This window comes from Xiphias gladius, chromosome 23 (genome assembly GCF_016859285.1).
Source record: "Xiphias gladius isolate SHS-SW01 ecotype Sanya breed wild chromosome 23, ASM1685928v1, whole genome shotgun sequence".
Lineage (NCBI taxonomy): Eukaryota > Metazoa > Chordata > Actinopteri > Istiophoriformes > Xiphiidae > Xiphias > Xiphias gladius.
In genome coordinates, this window is record NC_053422.1 from 3,108,749 (window position 1) to 3,135,945 (window position 27,197).

The 27,197-nt window shown below is 45.1% G+C and overlaps 1 protein-coding gene across 4 annotated transcripts in view; it reads left to right on the forward strand.

Moving 5' to 3' along the window:
* The window catches only part of glra1 (glycine receptor, alpha 1), a 96,631-nt gene that overhangs the window by 59,214 nt on the left and 10,220 nt on the right, over window positions 1–27,197 (forward strand). For 3 of the 4 annotated variants that reach the window (XM_040120812.1, XM_040120808.1, XM_040120809.1), the window contains 4 exons: window positions 3,890–3,972; window positions 5,932–6,069; window positions 15,645–15,859; window positions 20,288–20,434. In XM_040120812.1, the coding sequence (XP_039976746.1) occupies window positions 3,890–3,972; window positions 5,932–6,069; window positions 15,645–15,859; window positions 20,288–20,434 (583 nt within the window). Of the gene's footprint in view, window positions 1–3,889; window positions 3,973–5,931; window positions 6,070–15,644; window positions 15,860–20,287; window positions 20,435–22,377; window positions 22,486–27,197 lie in introns of those variants that run through there. The other variant, XM_040120811.1, reaches the window with a different exon arrangement.

Sequence of the window (27,197 nt, forward strand, 5' to 3'; positions counted from 1 at the left end):
CACCTACATAAAATTACATTAAATACAGAATGATGCACTTGATGTCAAACCTTATGTGTTCGCTATCGATATTGATAGATAAATAGAGTAACTTGTCTTCATTTTTCTGAATAAGCAGAATAACTTACTATTTAGATTTAATAATTTAATGGATTTAAAGGAAAGGAAAGGTTTTCAAAGTGTGAGGGTTGAGAGTTGAAGGGAGGTGCAGGGGGAGAGTCCTGAGGCAAAGACGCTCTGTGAGGTGAAAGGGAGAGGTGCATGTTGGTGTTTTAAAAACAACAGGAGGCTAGCTGTTGTAGCTACACCCGCTGATTTGGCTGCTCACCACCAACGCAGTCAGAAGTCGGACCCGAAGCGGAGGCTGCGACGCACAGCTCATGGAGGCAATCGAGGTACTTTAAAACGCGAGCGCCCGGTTACCAAATCCTTTTCTTAGAGGCATGATTCAGTCAAATCTGAACACACAGACATGATACTCAAATTTTTATATTCAGTGTGATTTAACTTTCAAACGATATCATCATCTCCAGTGTCCATCACGAATAAACATCCATGATTTCCCTTGGAAATCCCGGAAAAAAGACGCTCCTTAAAATTGTTACGTTTATAAGTTTTCTTCAGTATCAAATAATCCAGTGATAGTTGTCTGTACATCCATGGGTACGTTGCAAACATAAACTGCTATCTGCAAATTCGGCATACTCTTACCAAAATATAGACTAATACAGGCTCAAACTATGGGCTCAAGTCGTAGCCCACAGTGTCACTCACTGACTCCATTACAACATTATACTTCCTGCTTTATTTTGAGCTCAGAATTCATTTGACACAGTTCAGAAAAAATTTCGTACTGTAGTCAGATGTGTTTAATGTCAGACACGGCTGAGGTCACCAAGTTGTGCATCTATCCCGCAATAGTAATGTAGGATTTCCCATGTAACCGCTCGTCTAGTGGAGCAAAAGCACAAAAGCACCTGCGGGGCTCGAGGCTCTACTCCCGCTGAAGCACTACGAGCACGAAGCAAAGGAATTAACTTTGTCAGCATCTGGCATGTAGGTGTCACGGTGCAGCGGACAGAAACCACAGCGCTGAATCTCCTCTCTGAGAAAGTGGGACATCTGTGGAGACTACATCATGTGTGTATCACGTATTCAGCATTCTGTCGGGGACTCGTAACAATGTGCAGACGCGGCACTGTTTATTTGGCACATCGGGCCAACCGGACGGTTGTGTGTGTCGTAACGGCGGGTGACCGGTTAGAGCAGAGCAGTGAAATCACCTCCTGCGCGTCACGACAGCCTGCTGACAGCCCACAGTCTGCAGAAATAAAACGGGAGCTGGACTGGGGTTCACCTAGCGCTCGTGAAAATAACATTTTATGGATTAGAGATTAGTCCAGTTGTGGTGATGGATGGTATCTGGGAATTAAAGTTAGATGAAAGGTGACAAGCTCCCTGGTCACCACAATATATCACCAAGCAAACAATGAAGCCTAGCAATTAGTGCATTATGGGAATTATTAGCCGCAACGTCTTCCACCAATTGGATGACGTTAACCGATGACGTATGTACGATGGACAAACGAGAATATGTTCAGCTCGGAGTTCATTCCTGGCCTTGGAGACAGCAGTTAAGAAAAAAAACAGTCTCACCACAAGGTCCATTTAGTAGCTCTCCAGGAGCTTTCAATTGTATCACATGGTCGTCATCAGCAAATGGAGTTGACAGATGTTTAAATTTCCATTTTTCTAGGACTTTACAGACTTCTCGTCCATCAAAGTTCATTCGTTGACAACTGGGCAAATTCAAGATCATGTGATTTGATTGAAAGCTCCAGAACAGCTACTAAATGGACCTTGCTTTCTCACATCTGGGAATACTGTTTTGGACATTAGTCTTTATTTTAAATCATATTCTGTTACTGCGAAGCTTTGTGTGTGTATTAATGCCGAATTGATAAAGCGATTTATTATTGATAACTGAATAATTATACGATAGTAAAGCGACCATCTGTTTGTTGGTGAAAGCATTAAAAAATCCCAAATAAGCAACACTAGGATATTTTCTTGTAACGTTCAACAGTTCAGACGCTGCACAACGCATTCGCTAATGACGGATACTGAAGACAAGCATCGCCCGCGTCTCTGAATGGCTCCGTTTTATTTGAAAACAGAGATGGTTACATCTTCTGCAGTGTCCACACTTTTGAATACACAGCTCCAGACAGACCAGCTCCAAAACTGCTGAGCTCTAACGGGCAGCGTGGAGCAGCAATAAAGTCTGAGCACGTGTTTTAGCTTTCAAATGGCGGATATCTCATTTTAAAATGAAAGTCTTTAATTCCAGTAATGCATCATATCAGTTATTTAAAAAAAATGGTTTTTCCATTAATTTCTGGGGGAAAAAAAAAAGAGAAGTTGACTTATGTGGAGATACATTCTCTCTACGTGACAGCAGTAATTAATTTCGGTGCCTGAGACTCAGAAATCGAATGTGTCACCGTGACGCGGGACCGGCCTCCCCGAACATTTTAATTTTCAGGACTTTCATGGATCAGCCTTGCATGAAACAAGATTCATTCCCATGTTGCTGCACGCCTGCCCAGCTACAGGTTTTCATCCTGTTAGTCCTCCGGCAGAGAAGCAGACGTGGCGAGGTCTGCAGTGAAACCCTGACCTCGTGATAATCAGTGTTTTTGGAGGTTACCCAGAAAGAGCAAAGCGTTGCTAATAAGCCGTGTCAGAAATGGCTAGCAGAGATGAGATGAATGAAACTGGGGCTCGATTATCTTTCTGAATAAATGGATTCAATAAAAAGATGAGGATGTCGATGAATCCCGTGAAAGGACCAGCGATGCGTTAGTTGCTCTCTCGTACTTCCTGACTTCCCTGCACCGTCTGTGGCTCTCGGCTCCACGCTCATCAGTTCTTGCTAACAAAGTAAATCTTTAAAAACTTGTGACAAACGTGTGGTTTCACTTTTAAAAAGGCTCAGTAATTTACGAAAAAGTTACTCAAATAGGAGGAAATAGCGCATTTGTTGAGGACTGTTTTCAGTGGCGGATTAATACTCATATATCACCAGACTTATCCTGTAATTGTTCAGTGTATAAAGTGACAAAAAAAAGAAAACACGAGCCATGAGAAGAGTCCCCCTCGAAGCCCAGGGGGACGTCCTCAAATTCCTGTCTTTTTTAACCAACGGTCTTAAACCCAAAGACAAAGTTAAATTCACCATTGATTCAATTCATTCGATCAATATTAAATATACGCAGGTTTCCCCACAGGGAGAAACAGCAAGTCGTCACATCTGAGATGCTCGAGCCGAATCTCCGGCATTTTGCTTGATAAATGACTTTAAACGATTCCACCAGATTCATTTTCTGGTGATAGACTAATTGATCGATTGACTAATTGTTACAGTACTAATCCAATCAAATCTGTTTTAATCAAAATGACGTGTGTCTCCATCAAAACAAGTATTTAATTCAAGTAGCCCATCCTTTCATCAAATCTGTGTTATCATTTAATTAGTTTTCTTTCAAATCTGGGACATTAGTCAGATAACAGCGAATGTATGACAGTAATGAAGCTAAGCTATTGTTACGAGTCAGTCTGGATAACAGCGGTGGCTAAATTGATTTATTTTTTTTTTTTAATGCCCCAAAACAGAGAAAATGTGTTAATTTTTATCCATTTAAAACCCGTCCTGGTCTGTCAGTGTTGGGAATGGTGGCCTGGCACTGGCTGGTTGAGTAACACTGATAAAGCTCTGGATAATCCTCTTAGTCTAAGTGCTGCTTCGTGTGTGTGTGTGTGTGTGTGTGTGTGTGTGTGTGTGTGTGTGTGTGTGTGTGTGTGTGTGTGTGTGTGTGTGTTTCTGCAGAATAACACTGGTTTTGGCCTGTCCCATGGATCTGAAGAACTTCCCTATGGACGTCCAGACCTGCATCATGCAGCTGGAGAGCTGTGAGTAATTACAAACACACACTCACACACACACCACACACACACACACACACGCACGCGCGCGCGGCGAGGGCTACGTGGAGAGCATCAGTCGATCAGTCACTGAGCAGCTGGCAGGGTGAGAGATATGATATAGATTTCTTGTGGCCTTTTCGTTCTTTGAACAGGCGTGAGAGGAATCGGGGAAACAGCAGCTGCATTTCAAAGAGTTGTGTGCGTCTACAGAGCAGGGTCAGCGATAATAAAACAAAGGAAGAACAACAGAGTGCTCCCCGGTAGCGCACCGATACTCGGTGTCGGGTTTGACGTTAGAGCTTCAGAGGGGAGCGACAGACGCCGACAAGCCTGACGCTGACGCCGGCACGTTGGCATTTTTAAACCGGGAATGAATGTTGGCGCCGATGGGATGTGAATCCTCCTCATGGGGAATTTTGTTTCCTTAAAGGAACAGCTCAGGCCCAAAATGCGATCACGTCATCACTCCGCCTCGGCCTCCGGGTCACTCACAGCGCCGCCGAAACGTGTCCAGCCACCACGACCGCAGCAGAGGAAAATAAGCAGGACTGTGTGTATCGAGTTGTGTGTCATGGATTGAAATGCACCGGTCGGCACAGGTCAGATATCTGACGGCGTAGCTGACCTCGTTCACACGTAAGCGAAACCCAAGAGGCTCCTTGTAGCAGGCGAGTCAGACGGTTCCTGTCAACCGGTGGAAAGCGACAAAGTCGTTTTTCTTTGACTACGTCTCGGGGACATTTTTCCTTTTTTTTCCTCTCACTGTCTCACTGATTTGCTGACAGCCCGAGTTTTACTGTCAACATGAGCCAATGCCCTTTAATCTTTCCTTATTTCTCTGTTCTTTAATTCATTGTTTAATTTATTCTTCTTTCCTTTGACTATTCTTTCCTCCCTCCCTTCTGATTTTCTGTTTTTCTGCTTTCCTTTCTTTCCATCCCTTCCAGTCCTTCTTGTCTTAATTCTTTTCTTCATTCATTCCCTCGTTCCTAACTTACTTTATTCCTTTCTTCTTGATTCTTGCCTTACTTTTCTTTCTTTCCTTTTCCCGTGATCCCACGTATCATTCCTTTTTTTCTCTTTCCTTTCTTACTTATTTTCCTACTTCACTTCATCACTTGCCACCTTTCTGACTTTCCCTCCTTCCAGCTGAGTCTTTCTCTCCTTTAATCTTTATTTATTTATTTGCTCTATCCAAATTTCATTCTTTCTCTTGTTTCTTTTCTTCCTTCCCTCTGTCTTGCATTCTTTCCTCATATCTCATTCTTTCCTTTCTCTGTTTTTTATTCATTCAGCTATTCAGCTGAGCTGAAAACATAAAATCCCCACACTGGAGATATGAGGCGCTTCCCTCAACACCGAACTAAACTCTGCTCTTGTTCACGATGAGATTTATTTATTTTTGTCGATTTTCCTTTTTACTTCTTTCACCTCTGCTACAAATGGCCACATTCCTCTGTTTGTTGGAGAGCTGTGGACATTGCTGCTAGCCAAAATCAGCACATGACACGGTGGTGGGCAGGTAACAGAATTTCCAGTTTGTCCTGAACTGGTCCTTTAACCTCAAAATCCCTGCCGGCACATCCGCGCTCCCTTGTCGTCACATATGGACGCTCAGTCAGGCGCCCTTTGGTGTGCAGGGTGGTCCAACGGGAGAACCGTCTCCTGACAATTACGTTTTGCAGAAAACGTATTTGCTGTTGCGGTTTAGTTGTGTAGAAATGTCATTTTTAAGAGACAGCTTTTATGCCGGGCTAAAATGACGCCAACAGGTCCCTGACCGGGCGTCGACTCGGGAGTGGGACCGCCTTGTCCCCGCAGGGCGTGAACCTCTCGCTGGGTGACCCCGCACCCCAACCAGACACAGAAACATCCTCTTCCTCCCCAGGGGAAACGACTGAAATGAAAACAGACTAACCTCCTGTTCCCTGCTGTCTCCTCCAGTCGGCTACACCATGAATGACCTCATATTCGAGTGGGACGAGAAGGGAGCCGTGCAGGTGGCCGACGGCCTGACGCTACCTCAGTTCATACTCAAAGAGGAGAAGGACCTGCGCTACTGCACCAAGCACTACAACACAGGTGGGTGGGACCAGGACGGAGAGTTGGCTTCCGTCAGTCTCTGGTTGATTCTCTCTCTCATTAGCGTTTCTCTCGTTCATTCTGCGCCTGTTGCGTATGTTGCTGTGAGTCTGATCTTCCTCGAACAAATTTTAAAAAGCTGCAGTGGGGAATTGATTTCAGCCTGTTTCTTGCACAAATCAAATCGAAAATTAAGAAATGTTTTCGTGATTCTTGTGTGGTGATTTGTTTCACTCTGTCTTCTTACTACTTGCTAAGAACAAGTGTATTTCATTTTAAAGTAGTTGTAGGGACAGTAGAGCCAAAGATCTGAGAGTGGCGTTGGACTTTGGCTGGTTAGCATCGTTCGTTGTGACGTTGTCGCCGTGTTTCCAGATCAAAAATCACTGGATTAAAAATTGATCCAGCATAGGTCAGTATAGCATTTCAACTAATACAGTGGGTTGCTTCGGCCCACGAACCCAACAGCGATATAAAAATGTTACTCACACTGGGGGAAAGCAACTCGGTGGTACTGGGCAAAGTAAATCTAGTAGTGTGACTCCTCATTGGGTCGATTTTTGACCCAGTGATTTGAGGATTTAAGACGTTTAAAGGCTCGATAGCAGACGGGAATGACTTCTTTTCGACTTGGAAGTTTGACAGAAGAGAGAGAATTGTTTTGCAGTGCAACACAATAACATTTCAGTCGGGCCAACACACGTAAAATACATTATTATCTTAATGCAGCGGCGATGATATTTGGCATCTAGGGGCTGAGGTCCCCCCCCCCCCAGGTGAAGGTAGACACCGAGCCTGCAGGTGGATGAACGTGGAGGTGGGGCTTTTGAAATGCTGTGTGAACAGCGGCCGCAGCAGCGGGATCACTGGCAGATTAAGTACAATGTCGTGATTAAAGGGCTGCATGTGATATATGTTGCAGTGGGAAGAGTATGTCAGACTAGTGCAGCAGAGAACTGTGCACGTTGTTGACATGAGAAATGAGAACATTTTCTTCAATCAAAGAACAAAGGTAGAAAAACACACTTTTACTTTCAACTTTTGATTGTTTGCACTTAAAAAAACCAAACCAATCTCCATGATTTTTGCTCTTCCTTCCTCGCCTTTCTCTTCCTAATCCTCACTTTACTCCCTTTTTTCATCGAGCCACTTTTCCTCTTCTGTCCTCATTTTGATTTTTTATTTCTGCCTGGTTCTTCCCAGGGTTTGCACTGTAAAAGACAGGGGCGTAGAAAGAGAGGATTGGTTAAGAGCAAAGAGAAAATAAAGCAAGAGGGATGCATCTCCATTTAATGAAGGGAGAGTATTATCTAAATTCAGACTTGGCAACCGCACAGTCTTAGAGGGAGATGTTAAAAATGTTTTCCCGGAGAGTGCTGAAATCCTGTGTGAGTCCGAGACAGAGTTAAGAAAAATCCTTCCTTCATTTGAATGTGTGAAATGTGGAAATTACAGGGATACTACGCTGAAATGGAAATACATATTCCCCAAATGTTTTCTTATTTTCTTTTTCTTCCAGCGTCAGGTAACTTTCGTTGTGGCTCAGTGACGAGGAAAACACGGCGGGCTGCAAAGTGTGTTTCCGCCACAAACTCAGAAATAACTGCTGATCAAGTCCCTTTTTCTCCAATTAAAACTTTTTTTCTGGGTAGATAATCATAAAAAATGTGAAACCATCATAAAAAAATGAATGATTCAGTGTAAAATGAAGTGAGCGAAAGCAGAGGAAACAGAAAATGGTCAAAGAGAGAGGGGATTAAAGATTAGAGGAAAACAGGAGAAAGGAGAGGAGAAAGGAAAGAAAATAACAGTACAGAGGAGGAAAAGGAGGAAACCGCAGGAGAGAAGAGGTGAGAATAGCAAAGAGGAGGCGGATTAGGATAAGAATAGAAAGTACTGGAAAGAAAAAGAAAGGACTGTATCGTGTCGTGTGAGAAGGAGGCCGACGAGCAGCAGAAATCAGAAAAAGCGACGAGCAAGGAGAATCTACCCGAGGACGGGGGAGGACGGGGGCGGCCGCCACGCTCTGTTTCTCCCTCCGGGTCCTCCGAGTGTGGCTGAAAACCATCTGTCCAGTCCACCTCGCCGGTCCACAATTCTTACACTCCAGAGAAAACGCTAAATATATAAATATATACGGTATCCGGTGTCAGCCCGAGTAGCTGGCTGTCTGAAACAGAAAAGAGAGAAATAGAGCTGTGGATGTTTGGGAGGGACATTTTAAGTTCGGTCTCCCTCAGAGAGACACCGAGACAAACTGAGGAACAGAACTCGTGTTATGGGATGTTGGGTCTAAGGTTAAGGGGCCACGAAATGTTTATGAAATAAACTTTAAGCGTTTTACCCGAATGATCATCACAGGCGTAACGCAGCGGACGCGCGAGTCGGTTCCTGCCCCCAGCATCGTTCAGACGGTGTTTATGGTGTTTACCGCACAGTTTCAGTAGTTGACACACTGTCGTTCTTTTACTTTCATATCAAAGTTCTATGAACTTCACAGCTGAACTGTAATTGAAGATAAAATGACAGTATCAGTGTTTTCGTGCCAAACGTATGGAAGTTTCCAGAAATCGTTCCGTCAAATCAGAATTTAATTGTTTTGATGCTTTGTGACTTAAAACGATGGGAATTCTTTGTCATAACATCCAACATTTTAATAGTTTCAGTCTTTAGACAAGACAATTTGTGAAATATTGTGCTTTTTTTATTATGTTATTTTTATATAAAATTACCATATTACACAATATTTTTGTATATCTGATTTTAACCACTTCATTCTCCAAACATTACAACTTCTTCTCAAAATATTGCCCCTTCATTCCCTCTACTAACCCAACAGCGACGCTTGTGCTTTTTTTCTTCTTGTTTCTTTTGTGTGGTTCCTCCTTAAATTAGGTCCCATCCAAATCGTCCACTTGCAAGAAACACAGAAAGACGGAGAGGATAATGCTCTCAAAATGGTGCTTTCAACGTGGCTTTATACACAACAGAGCATCACAATCAAATCCACTGAGGATAGTTTTCAATCTTTATTTGGCCTCTACAAGCTGTGACGCTGCCCTGGATTCGTTTTCTTATTCTTCTCAATTTTCAACGAAACCTTCCTCCACAAAAATACAACATTGAAAAAAAAAAAAAAATGGAGCCACCGGTCAGTGTGTGCGTGCGTGTATGTGTGTATGTGTGTATGTGTGTGAGCGAGCGCCAGCGTGCAGCTGGCTGATTAGTTCAGATTCAGAGCCATCACTCACACAGAAGAGGTTGACGTCTGCTGTCGCCGCTGAGGAGATGAACGATCCACCTCCAGACGAGAAGCCTTGACACGACTCAGCAGCGACACACACACACACACACACACACACACACACACACACACACACACACACACACACACACACACACACTAACACGCAGCACAAATACACACACAAATCCATATCCTCATGCATGCACTCATATGCACGCACAATGAGGAGATAATCCACAGCTTTGTTATATATGTTTTCCCTCCGTCACTGAGCCCCACACAGAGTCAATCATACACCGCGCAGGGGGGGGGTCAGTAGGGGCCGAGCAGCCAATTTTGTGCCCCAGGGTCCCCTGCCAGCTTCATCCGCCAATATGTCTGCTGTTTGGTGCCGGGCAGGTGGCGTACCGTCGCCGCCCCTGTGAAAACCATGCATCTCCGACTTTTCACGAATGGGTTTCAATCGTCGAACCGCAGAGGAACACGTAGTCATTAAGTTCCTCCGAAAAATTTAGCAAATCACCAAATCCGGAGGTCAGCGGTTTTCGTTTGTTTTGCGGTAAGACGCTGCCTGCAGCTGCTGCATCAGAGCGTTAAGAATGAGCCGAAAAAACAATTGTCCCATAAAACCAAAACTAGAAGCTATGAGAGGCTAAAAGGCTCTGCAGAGATTCTGGGCATTCTCAGGCGACCCCTGTCAAATCTGACTCTAACAAGTTAAAACCTCTGCTCTCCCCGTCTTTCCTTTCTTTCGATCAGTAGAAGGCATTAATTCTTCAAGGACAATTTACTCCCCTCCTCTTTCTTCCTTCCCTTTTGTTACATTTCTGTTTCTGCCCCTTTCTCATCTCATCTCCGGCCCATTACTCTCCAGCCATGCCGCTCCTCTGTGACTGTGTGTGCGACGGCGTGCGTGTATGTGTGCGTCAGCGAGCCTGGCTGAGCGTGCACACGCCTCGGTGCTTCCCAATCAAGCTTTAAGAGGGAATTAAGGTGTCGTTTTCCCTCGGATTTATTAGCTGCAGTCCTTTGCGACTCCAGGAGAAGGACAGCGTTTCCCTCTCTCTCTCGATCTCTATCTCTTTCTCCTCCAGTCTCACTGACTGTTGTCTTTCTTTTTTATGTCTTTCCATCCCTCCGTCCACCCCAACACACACACACACACACACACACAAAGAAAAAGCCCCGTTTGAAATACTAATTACAGTTTCTGCTGCATTGCAGGGCACTTTTGTTTACTGGCTGCTGATATGTTTGTAGTTTGTTTGGGTACAAGAGACGTTTACACCCAAACACGTACAGAACATAATGCATCTACGAGCCCTTCACCCGAACCTGAACCAGCACCTTCGCGCTTAATCCCATTCTTCACCCTAACGATAACCTAAACCTAATTCTAATTCTAATCCTAGCCCCGAAAGCAAACCACAGATCTCCTTGGCTCGGCAGCTCATTTCTGCCGTTTAGCTCGCTGCTGTCACGACGAGAGATAAAACTACCGTTGCCATGATAACCTTCCAGAGTCTTAAAATCTTGTCTTGGAGTATTATTAACCACTGAGAAATGTTTACTGTTTGATCACTTTGCAATATGAGATTCTTTTCTGTCACGTTAGCGTCTACACGATCTGCCAATTGGCACAAACGCCAAACTTGAGACCCATGCGTGAGCCTGCCAGGGCAAATTTAGCCACAATTTACGAGCAGCGATCGTTTATGAAATAGGACACTGCCACTTCTTGCAGTGTATGAGTAAGCAGAGCTCACAAATTGCTTTTGTAAAACAGGCCCCCTTAACCGAAAGGGGGCCCCTACCATTACTGATGAATCCTTTTGTGTTTATTTTCTGTTTTTGTTTTGTTTTTTAATGCAGGGCGGTTTTCGGTCGACCTGACAAAAGGCTTTCGCTCAGCAAAACTGTCCTCAGTGAACCAAATAGTCCTCAGTGCCAAAAAATGTCATCACCTTCCAAGAATGTCCTCCTTTGAAGACTGTATTTTCAGCACTTTGCTCTTTATTGGAAGGTTGATAGTGTAGAGGCAGACGGGAAACAAGGGGAGAGGGTGGGAGCATCGGGCAGCAGGGGCCCCCTGCTGGAATCCAACCACAGGCTCCTGTTCTCATTTATATGTATGTGCCTCAAACACTGGGCTGCCAGTGCCCCCCAAAAAAGTTCTCAAATCGGCCCTCACAAGCACACACACACACACACACACACACACACACACACACACACACACACACACACACACTACACGTACAGTGTGAATGAAATTATTGATTATAAGCCAATATGTACATACAAACACGCATGCACACATGACAGGAAGCATTGTGTGTGGGTGTGTGTATGTGTGTGTGTGTGTGTGTGTGTGTGTGTGTGTGTGTGACCATGGATCTTCCAGAAGCACACACAAGTGTGTGCAGTGTTAGACACACACACACACACACACACACACACACACACACACACACACACACACACAGACTCAGCCCCCACATTGAGATAGGGGCCCGGCTGAATAATTTCAATCTTCTTATCAGATGGAAAATATGGACAGCACTTAAAAGCTCTGAAGTGTATCACAGCTATAAATCAAGTCCAGGCTCATCGACCCTCCTCCTCCTCCTCTCTTCCTCCTCCTGCTGCTGTCATTTTCTCCTTCCCTCTTTCCTCCTGTCCTCTCATACCTTCCTCCCCTCCTCATCCCGCTCTCCTCTCGCTCTGACATCGCATTTCCTCCGCTCTCTGCCGCCCCTCCCTTTCTTTCCCCATCTCCTTCCTCCTCCATCCCAGCGTTTCCTCCTCCTCCTCCTCTCCAGTCTTTTAGGGTTAACTCTAATTGATGAGACTGTCTTCCATTGATCTCCTTTGATTAAATGGATCGTCGGCCATCTTGCTTTCCGGCTCTCTCGTGGTGTATTATGAGAGCCAGCGCGCTCATTACATTACAGCGGGAGAAAGAGGGACATTTGTTACTGTTGCTACTGTACCACAATGCAAATAAGCCCACTGCAGCATGTGTTAACTTAATTATCCGGGATTTGGATTTTCTTTTTCTTTTATTCATTTATTTATTTATTTTGTGCAGGAAGTTACCCTTTCTGTATATACAGTATATATGTTTTTGGTTTTTTTTATTATTATTTTTATCCAAAATCCTCTACGGAATTAAATACGAGTATTTGTTGCCATAAGCAGAGACGGGCCTCATGGTTGAAAAGATCTACGCCCCCAGAAACTTAAACCGAATCCGCATTGTTTGATTGGCCAGTGGTTGCGGGGAGGAGCGGGGCTTGAAAAACAAGAGCGAGGCGTGTCGAGCGCCCGACATGCAGTTGCAGGCTGTAGCATAGTCGTAGCATTCTGTGGTAAAACAGGAGCGGAGCGATTCAGAGAAGTAGGCGAAATTCCCGACTCTCTCCCTCCTAATCTCTACGCTCCCCCTTTTAGGCCGACAATGCTGCGAGCGTAAACAATCCACTGTTACTCTGCCTTCGCGGGCTTCACAAGGACTAACGGTGCTCCTGGCGGACCACAACAGGAAGCCGCGGGCCGCCAGAATTTCAACTGCAGCAGCACGGCGCGCGCAGTATATACCGACGTGAGGACGCAACAAAAGTCAAGTTAAGGTGCCGGTGAAAACAAACGGGACACCAGGAGGGATAAAACGATCAAGTTCGCATCTGTGCATTTCCCTCAAGAAAGGGTCCAATATCTTTCGAAACAGACAGAACAGCTAGTTGGACTCATATGATTCATCCCATATGGTTTTGGTAGGGCTCTGACAAAAAACCTGTTTTTTTTGGTTGGTTTTTTTTTTGGTTCAGGTATGAGGACTCGTCAAACTCCTCCCCCATCCGTCTTTAAAACCGATGAAGCTTCTTGTAGGAGTTTACAAATCTCATCCGCAACGACCTGTGGCTGTGCCCGTTTTTTTTCCCAGGAGCTGACAGTAGTACAGGGAGGGACTAAGTCCAGCACGTCAGTGTCTGGGGAGGCGGCTGCAGAGCCGGCAGACAGTTGCTCCCCGTGAGCCCCAGTTTTTGTTGACTGCACTTAAACAAAGCAAACTCTTGAGCTTGAAAATTCATTCTTGAAACTTGGAAAACTGCAGCTTGACAAGAAGCTGATCCTGAAGCCCAGACTTGGGCAAACAGAAACACTCGGGTATACTTTTCCATTTAAACACCGCAACGCTCGGATATTTTTAGAGAAGCTTTCCTTCAGGACGGATGAAGGCCGTTGGAGGAAACGGGCCTTTGAAGCACAAACCTCTACACGATGATACGGTTGAATTTAAGCGCGTTTAATCGGCCATGATGAGGATGGATTTTCCAGAACGTGGTAACTGAACCACTCTGTGCAATGCAGATCAGGCCGCCACGGACTCTCGGTGCATTTTGTCCCGTAGATGTCTGTGGAGATTCCCAGTCATCCAGGCCATGGTTGTCCAAGAAGGGTTGACGCAGCGTACGAAGCTTTGTGTTTCAAATTCAGCACCGTCGTGATGAAGTGTGAAAATGTCAATGTGACGTAGCAGTTTGCTGCTGATTATTATTTTTCACCAGGACTGAACAGAAACTTAAACTGCCATTCTCTGTCTAACGAGAGAGGCAGAGGCAACAACTTCAGCGTCCGTCGTGTCGTCACTGCTCGAACGTGGCGACAAGCTGCGAACCACCTGTCGGATACTCGGTGACAGGCCCCTGCAGCAACAAGTTAGTGGCAGCGTAAATCCAAAGCCACACTCCTGTGTTTGTCCTCAGATGTTCAACATGTTTGGCGTCATTTGATATTCCGATTTCCCGCTTGTGCTTTACGCTTTGGCTCAGTGCGGGTGCCGAAGAGAGGTGACATTTTGTCTCAGAGGTGTCAGCTTCTCCTTCACTTCTTCACTCTGGCTCATCCTCCTTTTCACTGCCACTCCAACATCTCCTCTCTGATCCCTCTTTCTCACCCTCCTCCTCCCTCCCTGCTCATATCTGCGGATCCTTCTTTTAATTTACCCATTTCTCTCTCTCTCTCTCTCATCATTTCCACCTGTCTCTCAGGGGACAGGGACGTGCCCTTTCGGACGATGTTATCGGGGAATTCAGAAACGCACTAATGGCTAATGGAACTGAACCGCCGCAGGGAAATTGTTGAAAGCACATTTTGGTTTTATGTAGAGTTTAAACATTAACCAGCGTTGTTATTTCATTTTCCTGGAATCGACCTTGTGCGTTTGATCAACTGCAAAACCGGTCGTTTCCAAATGAGGTATACATGTTGAAAAACAGGACACCTGATCTCTCAATGAATGTAAAACTGAATAATGAATGTCTTTGAAGCCGCAAGTGTCACAAACAGTCTCGTGAAGAAAATAATAGCCTTCTTGGAGGGTGCGACTGTTTCTCTTCCTATTAAAATGCAGAACACCAGAATGGATTCAAACTAGATGGTTTTTACTCTTTTTGTATGCTGCTACTCTCACAGACGTAAATCTTTAGGGCCAAAAACGTACAGCCTTGGCTGCTGGTGGTTAAACTACACTGTTTTGAAGATAGTGTACAATAGAACATGTTTTGCTCTAACAGAAGATGATACAATATGTGCGACTGTCATTCCGCCATTAAGACAAAACAAAAACGTTTTTTAAAGACATCTAATGCACTTTGGTTAGTTGGCTTTGGGCCGTCGTGGGCAGCCCCTCCGTCTTCTCTCTGCAGTGCTCCATGGGACAATAATGTACATCAGCATCCTCAAAGCGTCAGATGTTGTTCAGTATCTCTACATACGGGCTTTTCTGAGGAGACTTCATTTTGGCCCGAATGGGAAAAGCGGCAGAACAGACATGAACAACGTAAGGGCGATGCCTATATGTTATGTTCAGTACAGTAGTAGATGCTCGGGGATGTTAGAAAATGGAATATTTTGGAATAAGGTTCAGCTTTTACAAAGACAAAAGGAACTCTCCACGACAATCTCACTGCCCCAGGCTCGTTGAGTCCTGCTCCGTAACTTACTCCGTTGTTCATCAGGTTCATTTCCAAATCGAGATGAGTGGGACTGTAATAGTTTCCAGTGACAATGTGTTAACCAGAGGTTAGATTGCCAGAAGGTAATTAGAATGAGAATCAGTTGACTTTTCATTCATTCCCCCCCACACCTGGTTTCCCTCTTTCTGGACTCAAGGACCTCCATCAAATCTCTCTCAGCTCTTTTTCTTTCCCTGTATCTTACTGCGACAGTTCCAGCGAAAACCTCTCCCTCTCTGTAAATTCGTTGCTGACGGTCAAAAAATCTTCCTCCTTCCTCTCCTTCTTTATTTCCCTTCCTCCTGCAGGTAAATTCACCTGTATCGAGGCTCGTTTCCACCTGGAGCGTCAGATGGGTTACTACCTGATCCAGATGTACATTCCCTCGCTGCTCATCGTCATCCTGTCCTGGGTCTCCTTCTGGATCAACATGGACGCCGCGCCCGCCCGGGTGGGTCTCGGCATCACCACCGTGCTGACCATGACCACGCAGAGCTCCGGCTCCAGAGCCTCCCTGCCCAAGGTGAGGACGAATCCGACACGCCTTTCAGTACCAGCTCTTTCTAATGAAATACAACATTAACATCAGCGGCCGTGTCACTGCTCGCTCAATGCAGTTTCTTCAAAATAAATGTTTGATGCAAGGAGAGGAGAGAATACAGACAAATTTCTGTTTGGGTGGATAGAAAGGGGTTTTAAAGGGGCAGACGGAGGGAGGGGTGAGAGAGAAAAATGGAGGGGAGGAGAGAGGCTGAAGGAGACAAAGATGAAAAAAAAATAACAAGAGAAATCTCTTCCTGTGAGGGATTTTCAGATTAAGGGGAAAAAATGGTCCGAGGTTGCGTGAGCCAGTAGGATTGTATAATTATGTCCAGGGAAGCTGTAATCCCCAACACACACACACATTCGCTCTGCGTTTGTTGACATTAGGTGCTTCATGCGCTCTAAAAATTGAACAAGTGAACCGTGATTCCTCTGCAGTTCAGCTGTCACAATAATGATCACACGGCGCAGCTGAGCTTAGGTGGGCATACTGCTCACACACGGACGCGTGCATCCGAGAGAGCGTATGTGTGTGACCGATAGCCCACGCACGCACCCGAACGCGCAGCTCTTTTCACGTGGCCCAGAGGTGAGGTGAGGAAAGCGGACAGGAAGGGACGAGGAGAGGCGGAGGAGGGATCTTGTTACCGTCGGAGAATAAAGCAGAGCGGTACGTTAGGATGTTATAGCGCAAGCTGCTGAAGTTAGACTCTGACCCACAGTGTACCTGTACAAGACGGTGACGATCGGGCCACCTGACGACCTGGCCGCAGACAGGGCTGTGGACGCGGACCCCGCTGTTTTACGCCCGCCATCCACCCGGACCCGCTCCTGGCAACGGCGCTGCAGTTCATAAATGTAGCGCTTCATCCATCGTCACTATTACGCTGCCGCCACAGTGTGATTGGAAGAACAATGTAGTAATACAGAAAGGAAACGTCTCGGAGAGACCAGAGACTGTGGCTGGCCGGCTGCACAGTGCAAACACCGGAAAATGACGTGCACAGCATCAGGCAGTCGCACGGCTACGCGACAAAACTTGGTCGCGCTGAGTTTCATGCCGGTGAGCAGCGTTTACCTGCTCTCAAGAGCTTTTCCAGCTCTTTGATGAGTTTCCAAAGCAGGTGAAGCCGGGTTCACACACACACATGGCTCAGTTCAAGGCGCGTCAGGCGCGACAGCTTGTCATTTCATTCCGTGTGTCACAGGGAAACACAACGAGAGACGTGTATGACAGGTTTAATTTGCCTGCTCTCACCCAGTTTGACAATATCTGCTCTGTGACGATTTGGACAGCGTAGCTGCGGACCTTTCTGATCCCAAAACGCTGTCCCTGGTCCCTGCCTGGTCCTGCCTGATCACCCTTGCACATAATGCAGGTTGTAGAAAGTCTGCGAGCTTGGACAGGTCGGGGTTCGACATCTCCGACGTGTCGAGGCAGGAATTTAAAGCGGGTGGTCTGAGCAGGGCTCCGTCGAATTCTGGAAAACACAATTTTCTAAACTTGCTGTACAGAACATTTTAGTGTTTTTAAGGCTTTAAGAATAATAATTAATTAAAAAAAATAAGATCTTACATCATTAAAAAGCATGAAACGCAAACAATTTTCTGCAGTTGTTAAACAAATGGAGATGTTAAAAAGAGATCAAGTTAATTATCAATACTTCTCAATAATTCTGTATTTGGGTGGAGATGTGGTAGGGTGCAGTCACTCGGTGTCCGTCAGTCGGCCAGTCATTTACTCGTTTTGCCGAATAGCTGACCAGTCACCAAACCAGTTCAGCTGATCAGTCAGCCAGTGGGGCCGCTGCAGTCCCCCGCCGTCTTCTTCTTCTTCTTTGAACATCGTCCCGCGAAGCGTGAGTTCAGTCAGGCCACCTCAGCCGCCTCAGTTGGTCCCTCGGAAGCTCTCGGCCTCACAGAGGACGGGGCCGAGCGGGGAGACCGGCCTGGACCGGCTCGGCTTGTTTCCGCTCAGCCTGCCGGGTTCCGGTAGCCGGCGATCTCTTGTCTACTTTCAACACTTTTGACACACAGCAATCTGAAACTCAATGGATACATTAGCCACTGGATGGACGCAACACTGCGGCGTTCAAACAAATCCTGATTTCAGTGGTTTTAAGACTCGTTGAGTGCCAATTAAGACTCAAACACAAGAGCAATTGAATTAGGCATTTTTTGGGTGCGGAAGCTTAAAAAGGCCATTATGGTTTTGAGGCTGCTCATACTTACTGTTTCACACAAAGGAAGAATGCCCGGGTTTCCTCAAGTGGCTCCAAAATAGGTTTTTTAAAATCCTATTTTTCAGTCTCTAGTCAGTCTCAAACTTGGGGTAATTTCAGATTCCTCTCTTTAGTTTTTCTTTTGTCTCTGTTTCTGTTTTTCTCTCTGTCCCTCTCTCTCTGCCTGGATGACCATCAAACCAAGTGGACCAGTTGACCGTTTAGGCCTCAGCAGCTCTCAGCAGCTCTCAGCAGCTCGGGGGGCGGGAGAATCAGTCGGGCATTCGAAGATAAATGTTTTCATAACCGTCAGACTCAGTACAAACGAGCGCAAACAACAGCAAGGAGCAGCAGCGCTGATAAGCATCGTGTGTGTGTGTGTGTGTGTGTGTAACGTGATCTAAACTCACAGTTTGAACTGAGTTGACCGGCCGGATTGTGGGTTTGTTCGCTCTGTACCAGAGCAGGGATCTCCCTCTCAGGCTGCACGGTGTACTTGCACGTGGAGGTGGCGAGTTTCAGTGACAGGCCGGGTTGAAGGCACTTGAGTGATGGCACTTGGTGGGCAGATAGCAATCAGACAGTGATCCCGCCAGACTTCATTTAGCGCTCATTATCTGGACAGTCCTTACCTCGTCCATCTTGCCTCGCACCAAGCTCATCGAACGTAAAAGCTGCTTACGTTCGACTGGTTTTGCATCTTCCGTTCTGTGTCTTTTTGTCCGTCTGCTTGTCCACTTAGTTGGAATAGTAAATCTACCAACATAAATATAGCACTGTAAAGCTGTGATCGAATTCCTATGCGATTGGCCCACCTTTGTACGTTCAGGGAAATGCATGTGTTTGTGCCCCTGTTCATTTAGTATCATTTTCACATCGGGGAGTTTCCCACTACAGCGCTGGTTGAACTGGCCTGACCCCCTGCAGCTCCACCTCAGCGTCGGATTCAGGTGCAGTTAAGCAGGAGAGTTTGAAGCAGGAGAAATTTCGCCTTCCCCTCACCATCACCCCTCAAACCTGGAATAACCCGCGAGTGTCCAGTCACCAACCCGCCTCATCATCTAGGCTGCTGATTCTCAATAAAACCTGAGAAACGGCAGGTTCTCACTCCAGAATCAGTCAACTGTGTTACGGATTTTCAATAAATTTAATGAGTGCAGTCATCTGGTGTGGTGTTCCTGTTCACCTCCACGAGTCTTTTCCAGGCTGGTTGCTAATGTATTTAGCCAGCAGCAGATTCTGCACACTCTGGGCAACACCGTTTGTCCCTGCCATTCCTATAGGCACCTGAAATGAAACACAAATGTGTGTTTGTGCTTCACGTGTATCTTGTATTTCACTGTATTTGCTTTTGTTTTTTTTAAACTGTATTTGTGTTTGTCTGGCACACAGCGTCTTGTGTCTGCATGATCTTGACTAGAATTTTTACGAGTTAGGTGGGTCTGAACGATACGTGTTCATGATAAAGAAAGAAGAAAATGAGACAAAATCCAAGTTTAACAAACAGAAAATATCCCCTTTTCCCTGATATGTGAAACTGTGGAGCACTGTATGTTTAGGGAAGGAATTTCTCGATGAATCGTTCTTTTAAATTAGTTGTTTTTTTCCCCTCATATCATAAATCATATTAGTACTTTATGCACCTAATTGATTTGTTCCTTTAATTAATCATTTGTGTCCTTGAATTTCTAGATGGTCCTGTGTCGTAACGTCATTCATTTCTTCGGACGCATAGCTTTAAGTTATTTCTTGGGATGTAACTGTTTTGTTTACATCTCGGCCTGACATCATAGGCATACTCAGGGTTTGGTTTCTTAAACACCATGTTATGTTGAACATAACGAAACCTATAAGTTATAATTCAAGCCTACTTTTCACAGCCAGGAGCATGAATGATCTCCTCAAGGGCAGAGTTGACTAAATTTAGGGGGGGGGGGAGTTTATAGTGCATACAAATGAGTAATTTGTGGGAAGTATTTAGAGTTTAAAGGCATAAATGATCAACTTGATGGAACATAGTATCCCTACCTGACACCTGTCCAGACAGTTTTTTCTTTTTTAATCATTATGTTTCTTGTAAGAGTTCCTTTATTCATCCTGCGCTCGGACACGGTTGGTAAGGGATTGGAAGCCTTTATACTCAGCAACCACCTAACGCCTTCCTGCTCTCCGTCCCCCGCCCGCAGGTGTCCTATGTGAAAGCCATCGATATCTGGATGGCCGTATGCCTGCTGTTTGTGTTCTCGGCCCTGCTGGAGTACGCCGCCGTCAACTTCATCGCCCGCCAACACAAGGAGCTGCTGCGCTTCAGACGGAGGCGACGACACATGAAGGTGAATGCGCTCTCACGTCTGTGGCAAAATCGCACACTTACGCTCACATTCGGTTTTTGCTCCTGTGTTTTTTCACCCATTCTGTCTTTTGTGCAGTGCATCAACGGAGAGATCAGTTCGATCTAAGAGCTGTATTCTGTTTTCTGTAGAGCTGTATATGAGATTTTATCCATGCGACAAAAGGTCTGATAACATGAGATGAAACCAGGTGTTTGTGCTTTTTAAAGAATAATACACAGCTAGAGAGAACAAACAGGAAACGTGGATGGAATTTAGATGCTAAACTTGAATGACGATTTGTTTTTGCCCCATTTTGGAATCAAACTCTGATCCATAACCCTCCATATTTGCCCCTTACGTGCTGTCCTTTGACTGTTTATACTACTGTTGATGACATCGTCTGATAATACCACAATTTAAAATAAAATATGTAAGAAGTAAGGATCTTTAAGACAAAGAAGTAACCAGACCAGCTCCGTTCTCCAATGGCCAAACACAAACAGCTCGAGACTCGTTTCGTCCACACTCGAGCCCCAGATTTGGCCAGACCTGCGTTGTGGTCTCTAACCACCCAAAGAGAAGAGAAGCAAATAGTTCGAGACCTCAAAAGTGTTGTTTTTAAAGAATGAAGAGTGATACTGCTGTTGTGGAATATCGTCTGCTGCTGGGCAGACCCGTGCTTTTAACAGAGTAAAGCATTCCAGGTTGGTAGGTGGTTGTTGCGGCGAAGTCGTGCACTGTAAACACCAGAATGCAGTTAAAATCCCCCAAATCCCTGCTCTCCTCCGTCCTCGGGCATCCTGAAAAATTCACTCCATTTTTGTTCTTAGCTTTGTTCAGTGCTCATCAGCCGGCAGAGACAGGGGGGCATCAATGTTTCATTGGCGTTGTGTTGAGCATGATTAAAGGCTGAGCCGCGGAGCAAACAGAGACCGGGCTCGTAATGGATTCACAATGCGGAAGAGGAGAGAAAACAAAAAAATAAGAGAAGAAACTTTTCCCTCTGTTGTGAAACTCTGGTTTGTGAAAATGCATAATTTTCCAGAAACAGCAGTGAGAGTAATACAGTGGTTTTTTGGTGGGAGGTGTAGTTGTGAGTGTTCGCCTCAGTGAGAATGTGTGTGTCCATGTCCCGACTGAATCCTGCTCTTTAGTCCCGGTAACGTGATCAGTGCGCGTCGAGTCGTTTATTTTCGATACTCTAACATTCCAACATCAATGTCCTGCCAAAACCACACTGTCAAAACTTTCAAAGTCACTCAGAAACAGCAGCTGAGAAACAACTCTAAACACCCCAGAAGTCGTCCGGTCCATGTTGGCTCAAAAACTCAGGCTCACAATTCATTCTTGACCTTGGAAGCAGATCGTGGAATATGATCGAAAGCTCCGGAGCAGCCACCAAACGAACCTGGTGGCGAGATTGTCGTCTCAACCACTCTTTGCAAGGTCGAGAAGGAGCTTTGAACCTCGGTTCTTAAGCCAACGTGATTTTGAGCATCTTCATTCTTCATGACAACTCGTCAAACTCCATCCACTGATGAAGATCATGTAACATGGCGGAAAGCTTCAGAGCTACTGCCAAATGGACCTTTTGGTTTAGTTTGTGGTGCAACTAAGTTGAACCAAGTGGTTTAAAATGTCCAATAACTCCTTTTAATAACTGCTAACTGCCATTTTTTTTTAGCAAACAGAAAGGTGTTTCACATGTGAGCGGGACAAATGTATGCACTGATATGTTTGTGACCATGTTGGTGTCCGTGTGCTGTATTGAAAATCCAGCTTAAACTGGTTTATCTGACCCTTCTCGATGCAAAAACAGCAGCTTTTTAACAAGAATCACATCAACAGCCTTCATCTTTTTTAGGTTTGACATCGCTCTGAAGTCAAAAACAAATATATCTGCCTCAAAACCACCTTCACTTTTTTTTATTAACTGTCTCCAGGTCTATGAAGATGACTTTGGATGAAACGAAGATAAAGTGGAGACCTGCAAATATGTCACTTTATTTAATATATCAAAACTGCTTTGGATATATTTAGTAAAAACTGACAATGTCAATTTTTCCCCGGAGGACGGTTGAGATGGATCAGAGATTTTTTTTTTTTTTTCCTTTTTCCCTTTTCCCCTCTTCTACTTTCTTCAGTCGGTGTTGTCTTTGAAGCATTTAATCAATCAGTTCTATCTGTCTGGTTGGATTCATCAGTCCCGGGCTGCTGTATTGAATAAGGAGTAAAGCTGTCAGGCCCGCGGGGAATATTGAAGAGCCGGTTGATTGTGAAACTGGTGGTTTGTGTTTATGTGGGCGGAGGGCAAGAAAATGCAAACGCCCACAAGAAATGCACGATGAGCCTGCAGTAAACAGTCCGTAAATAGCTGAATCCGTGTGTGTGTGACAGAGAGAGAGGGGGATCGTATCCATACGTCCGGTGGACACGCACGAGTGCATCCACGAGTGCTGTCGTGCGTTTTTGGGCGTTGTAGGGCATGTGTTCGTGCCTGCCTTGACTAAGGCTGCTTGATTGAGTTTGACACATTTTAGTGTGTGTGTGTGTGTGTGTGTGTGTGTGTGTGTGTGAGCACGTCCATGTGTTACCGTATTTGTGAGGACCTCAGGAGGCCGGTAAGATGACGAAGGTGCTGCAAAGTGAGGACATTGGGCCTGGACATTGTGACAGTTATTATCATTATTATTATTATTATAATAAGGGAGGACTATTTTCTTTGAGATGCATTTTGGCCATTTTTTTCCATCATTGACTAGTCTTTTAGCCCATACAGTGTCAGAAAATAGCAACAACAACAACAAAAAATGCTCACCACAGTTTCCCAGAACCCAAGGTGACGTCTTCAAACTGTTTGTATTGTCCAACCGTCAGTCCAAAGCCCCAAGATATTCAGGTTCCAATGATGTAAAACAGAGAAAAGCAGCCAAATCCTCACATTGGAGAAGCTGCAAGTAAGTTTGGGGCATTTTTGCAGCTTGATAAATGACGTGATTATCAAAATGCATTGCTAATAAATTCGGCGCAGATCGTTAACACTTGTCAGTGATGATGAAATGACAAGAAACCACGTGCAGCACTGCTGAGAACTAATCACTGGTGTGTGTTGACCCGTTTGGTCTGGTCTTCATCAGCAGATTTACCAACATGGGGATTTCACTGATTGGATTACTGGGCACAGACTATAAAACATGACAAAAAATGATTTTTTTATTTTTTTTTTGGCTGGTGCAGGCTTTAGAACTAAAAAAAAAGTAGGACTTGAATAAATTTCAGAACTGTCTGGATTTTTTTTGAAGTCAGTATCAAGCAGTAACTAGAGGTATCACCACTTGAGGCTGTTCTGCATTAGTTTCGGCTTCTGACCACCTAAAAATAACTCCTTGCGCTCTGGGGTCCCTACCTGTACTGGGTGCAGGTTGTGTTCTCAGTCTAGTTCAACTAGAACACTGGTTCTCAACCTTTTTGGCCTTTGACCCTTGAAAGCCAAGCAATCCCACTCGGAACCCCTTGTCACAGGTTGTATATGTTAATAATGTGTAATTAGTAATGGTTCCCGCTCAAACTGTTTTGTTTTAATAGTTTGAGAGTCCCTAAGAAGGTTGCCAGGATTTCACAAGCAAAAGCAGAGCTCATATCACATGATCTTCGCCGAAGCACGTCGCAAGCTCCAGAACAGCTTCGCCCTTTGAGGTGAGATCGTTTGCCCAGCTGCCGTTGCTGTTGAAGGTGAAAGACTTAACTTTGAGCCTCAGCTCTTAAGCCAACATGGACAAGTAATCCCAACAGTGCTCAGAAACAACATGGAAAACTGAATATCAGCGGGTCCGTTACTCCATCTGCTGATGAAGATAACGTAACGATGTTAAGATCGTGTTAAGATAACATCGACTAGACTGACCTTTGTCAGTTTAGTCGCTGTTATCTCAGAAAGTAAACAAAAAAAACCCCTCAGATGTATCTTGTGCCGCTTGGGGGGGGCCTGACCCCCAGTTTGGGAACCGTTTTTCATTGAAGACAATCAAGACCTGGTTGTTAATTATTCTATACCACCAAATTCACCTTCAGACGGCATCGTTCTTACGTGGACAAAGCTGAATTAATAAATAAGCGAATCGCTACCTTTAGTTTGTAAATCGGCCTGAGTCTGGGTGAGTATAACCTCCTTCCACATCGGTCTCAGAGTCCCGGTCAACAGAAGCATAATAGGGAAGAGTGGTGAGGGAGCTGAGGGGGTTTGAGGGACAAAATACATAAAAATAAAACAGTATAAACCCTAAATCCCATTGTTGTAATCTCCAATCCCCTGAGCTGTGATGGTAGGTGAAGAGGTAGATTAGTGGTCCGGCTGTCGCTGCACTTTCAGGTGAATCAGACCCAATCCCAGACCCGCCTCGCTCACTCCGTTTGTTTGCCTACCTCTCTGTCTCTCAACCCTCTCTCACCCCAACAGCAGGAAGAGAGAGAGAGCTAGAGAGAGAGGGAGAGCTAGAGGACCTCGGGCTCAGGATTGACCCACATCTGGCACACTGAACCTTTTGCATAATTTTTCTGTTAGACAGTTTATTTCTGCTCGTATGATGAAAGCAGGAGGTGAATTTAGGCCATCGCTGCGTTATGTAATTTGAGTTTTGTTAATGAAGAAGCTCGTCTGTTCAGTTGAGGTCAACACACCGACTCTGAAGCTGACAGCATTTTTGTTATCAGGGATTCCTTGTCGATGTTTTTTCGCCCCATACCACAAAATGGATAAAATTCAGGTCCTCGAGTTCTTACATAATATGGTTTGTTTTCGGCCTTGGGGTTCTTTGTGCCATGTTGTGTAGCAGAAGGTGAATTTAAGACGAAGGCTGAGCTTCGTTTTATTCATCTTCATATATTCGGTTCATTACGTGTGTGTGATGGGTTTTTTCTTTTCTGTCTGGAGCTGAAGTCAAGTGACTCCTTAAGACTCTATTTTTCACACTGCGTGATTTATTCATCAGGGATTTTCTATCCATAACACGTGGCGGAAAGTGAATGTATGTGAACACACACTTGTCCGGTTACTTCTGCCTTTTCACACTGAGGCCACACATGTTAAAAAAAAAAAAAAAAAATGTACTGATAGCGCTGTCAGGCAACTTTAATAAAACCATCAACCAAATGACAGAGATGTTACTGAAAGTGGAAACATCACCTTAGACTGGATGAAAATTTTATGAGAACAGATCAAGAGCTTTGCAGCAGAGAATAAGACAGATAAGAGTAGGAAGAACGAAGTGTCGTAAAAGTAATCAGATAATCGATGTATAAAAATGACAACAATTCATACTAGAAAATAATGCACCGAGTATAATGAATTATTCCAGTCTGCATCATTACTCATTTCCATAAATTATACCTGCAGGACGCCTGAATCACCAGACTTTTTTTTTTTTTTTCTTCAATTTGATTTAAAACCAAATGGAAAGTAGTGCCCTGTGGTTTCAGTGTCGGATGCTCTATTTAATGAAGAAAGGGTCTTACTGGGGTTCAGATGGGCTCCAGAGATGCATTTAAAACCTTTTATTATATAAGGCGGGCGTTAAAGTAATACTTCTGAGAAGACGTTTTAACCTCAACGTCATTTGATGTACAGTTAATCACAAGAGGTAAAGAAAATAATCACATTCATAAATAAGACCAAAACGAGAATTAAAAAGAAAAGTATAGAAAAACATACTTGAAGTATCGAACTGTGCAACATTGTTGTTGGCTCTGAGTAGAAAGCAGAGTATTTACCTCTGAAAAATGGTGGATTAGAAGAATAAAGTAGCATAGAACGGAGGACAAGTACCTCAAAACTGCACTGAAGTACTGTGCGTGAATATACTTCCCACCGCTGGCGCACAAACTACCTCATCTCATCACAGGCCTCGAGAGCTGCACACGCTGAGGAGCTTCCTTCTGTTCATCGAGAACAAAGCTTTGCGAAACTACGCGCACTTCTGAGGACACTGAGAAAACTTTGAGGTATTTGCATTTGAAATAGGATTTTGCCGAGAGGCTTGCGTGACGCAGTCCGAATGGAGGAGCCATTCAACGTGTTCAGTGTGAAATTCAGCTCCTCAGGTCTTTTTGCTTTCCATCAAGCACAATTTGAAAAACTGAAGAATGAAATCTCCTTATTAAAATTACGATTACCCCCAGTGAGATCATCACCATTAATCCCAGCTGCGATGCTGTGAAATAAATCCAGCGATGGTGAAACCAGACTGACAGGCAGTGAGAGAGAGAGAGAGAGAGAGGCAGTCCTGGGGCGTCACATGCTCTTAATTAACCTCTCTGTCCAGTCCTTCTAATGTGAATCTAATGTGATCCACAGCCCTCCGTTACGGCTCCGGGAGGGCTATCAGTCAGGTTTCAGCTCGCTGCAGAGGAACTGTCCCCGCCGGCCTCCGGCGCGCATCAGCCACCCTGCTGAGGCTACCGGGCTACCTCCAGTCACTGCGTGGTCCAATCTCCCTCTTCCGAAAAGGAAAGAACAGGAGGAGAGGGAGGCGGGGGAGGCGGCGTGGTACGATTCCAAGCCCCGGCGGATCGAGGAGAAGCTTTCAAGACTCCTCAACATTCAGTCCCACGCTCCACCCAACACAAGTGTCACAGGGCTGCGGGCGCATGCAGCAGCATGAAGCAGCATGAAGCAGCATGAAGCAGCACATGCAGAACGTGCAGAGCAAGTGACCTTTTTTTTTTTTTTAAACGAGAGAGAGTAGGAGAGCAAGCACTGTCGGAGGAG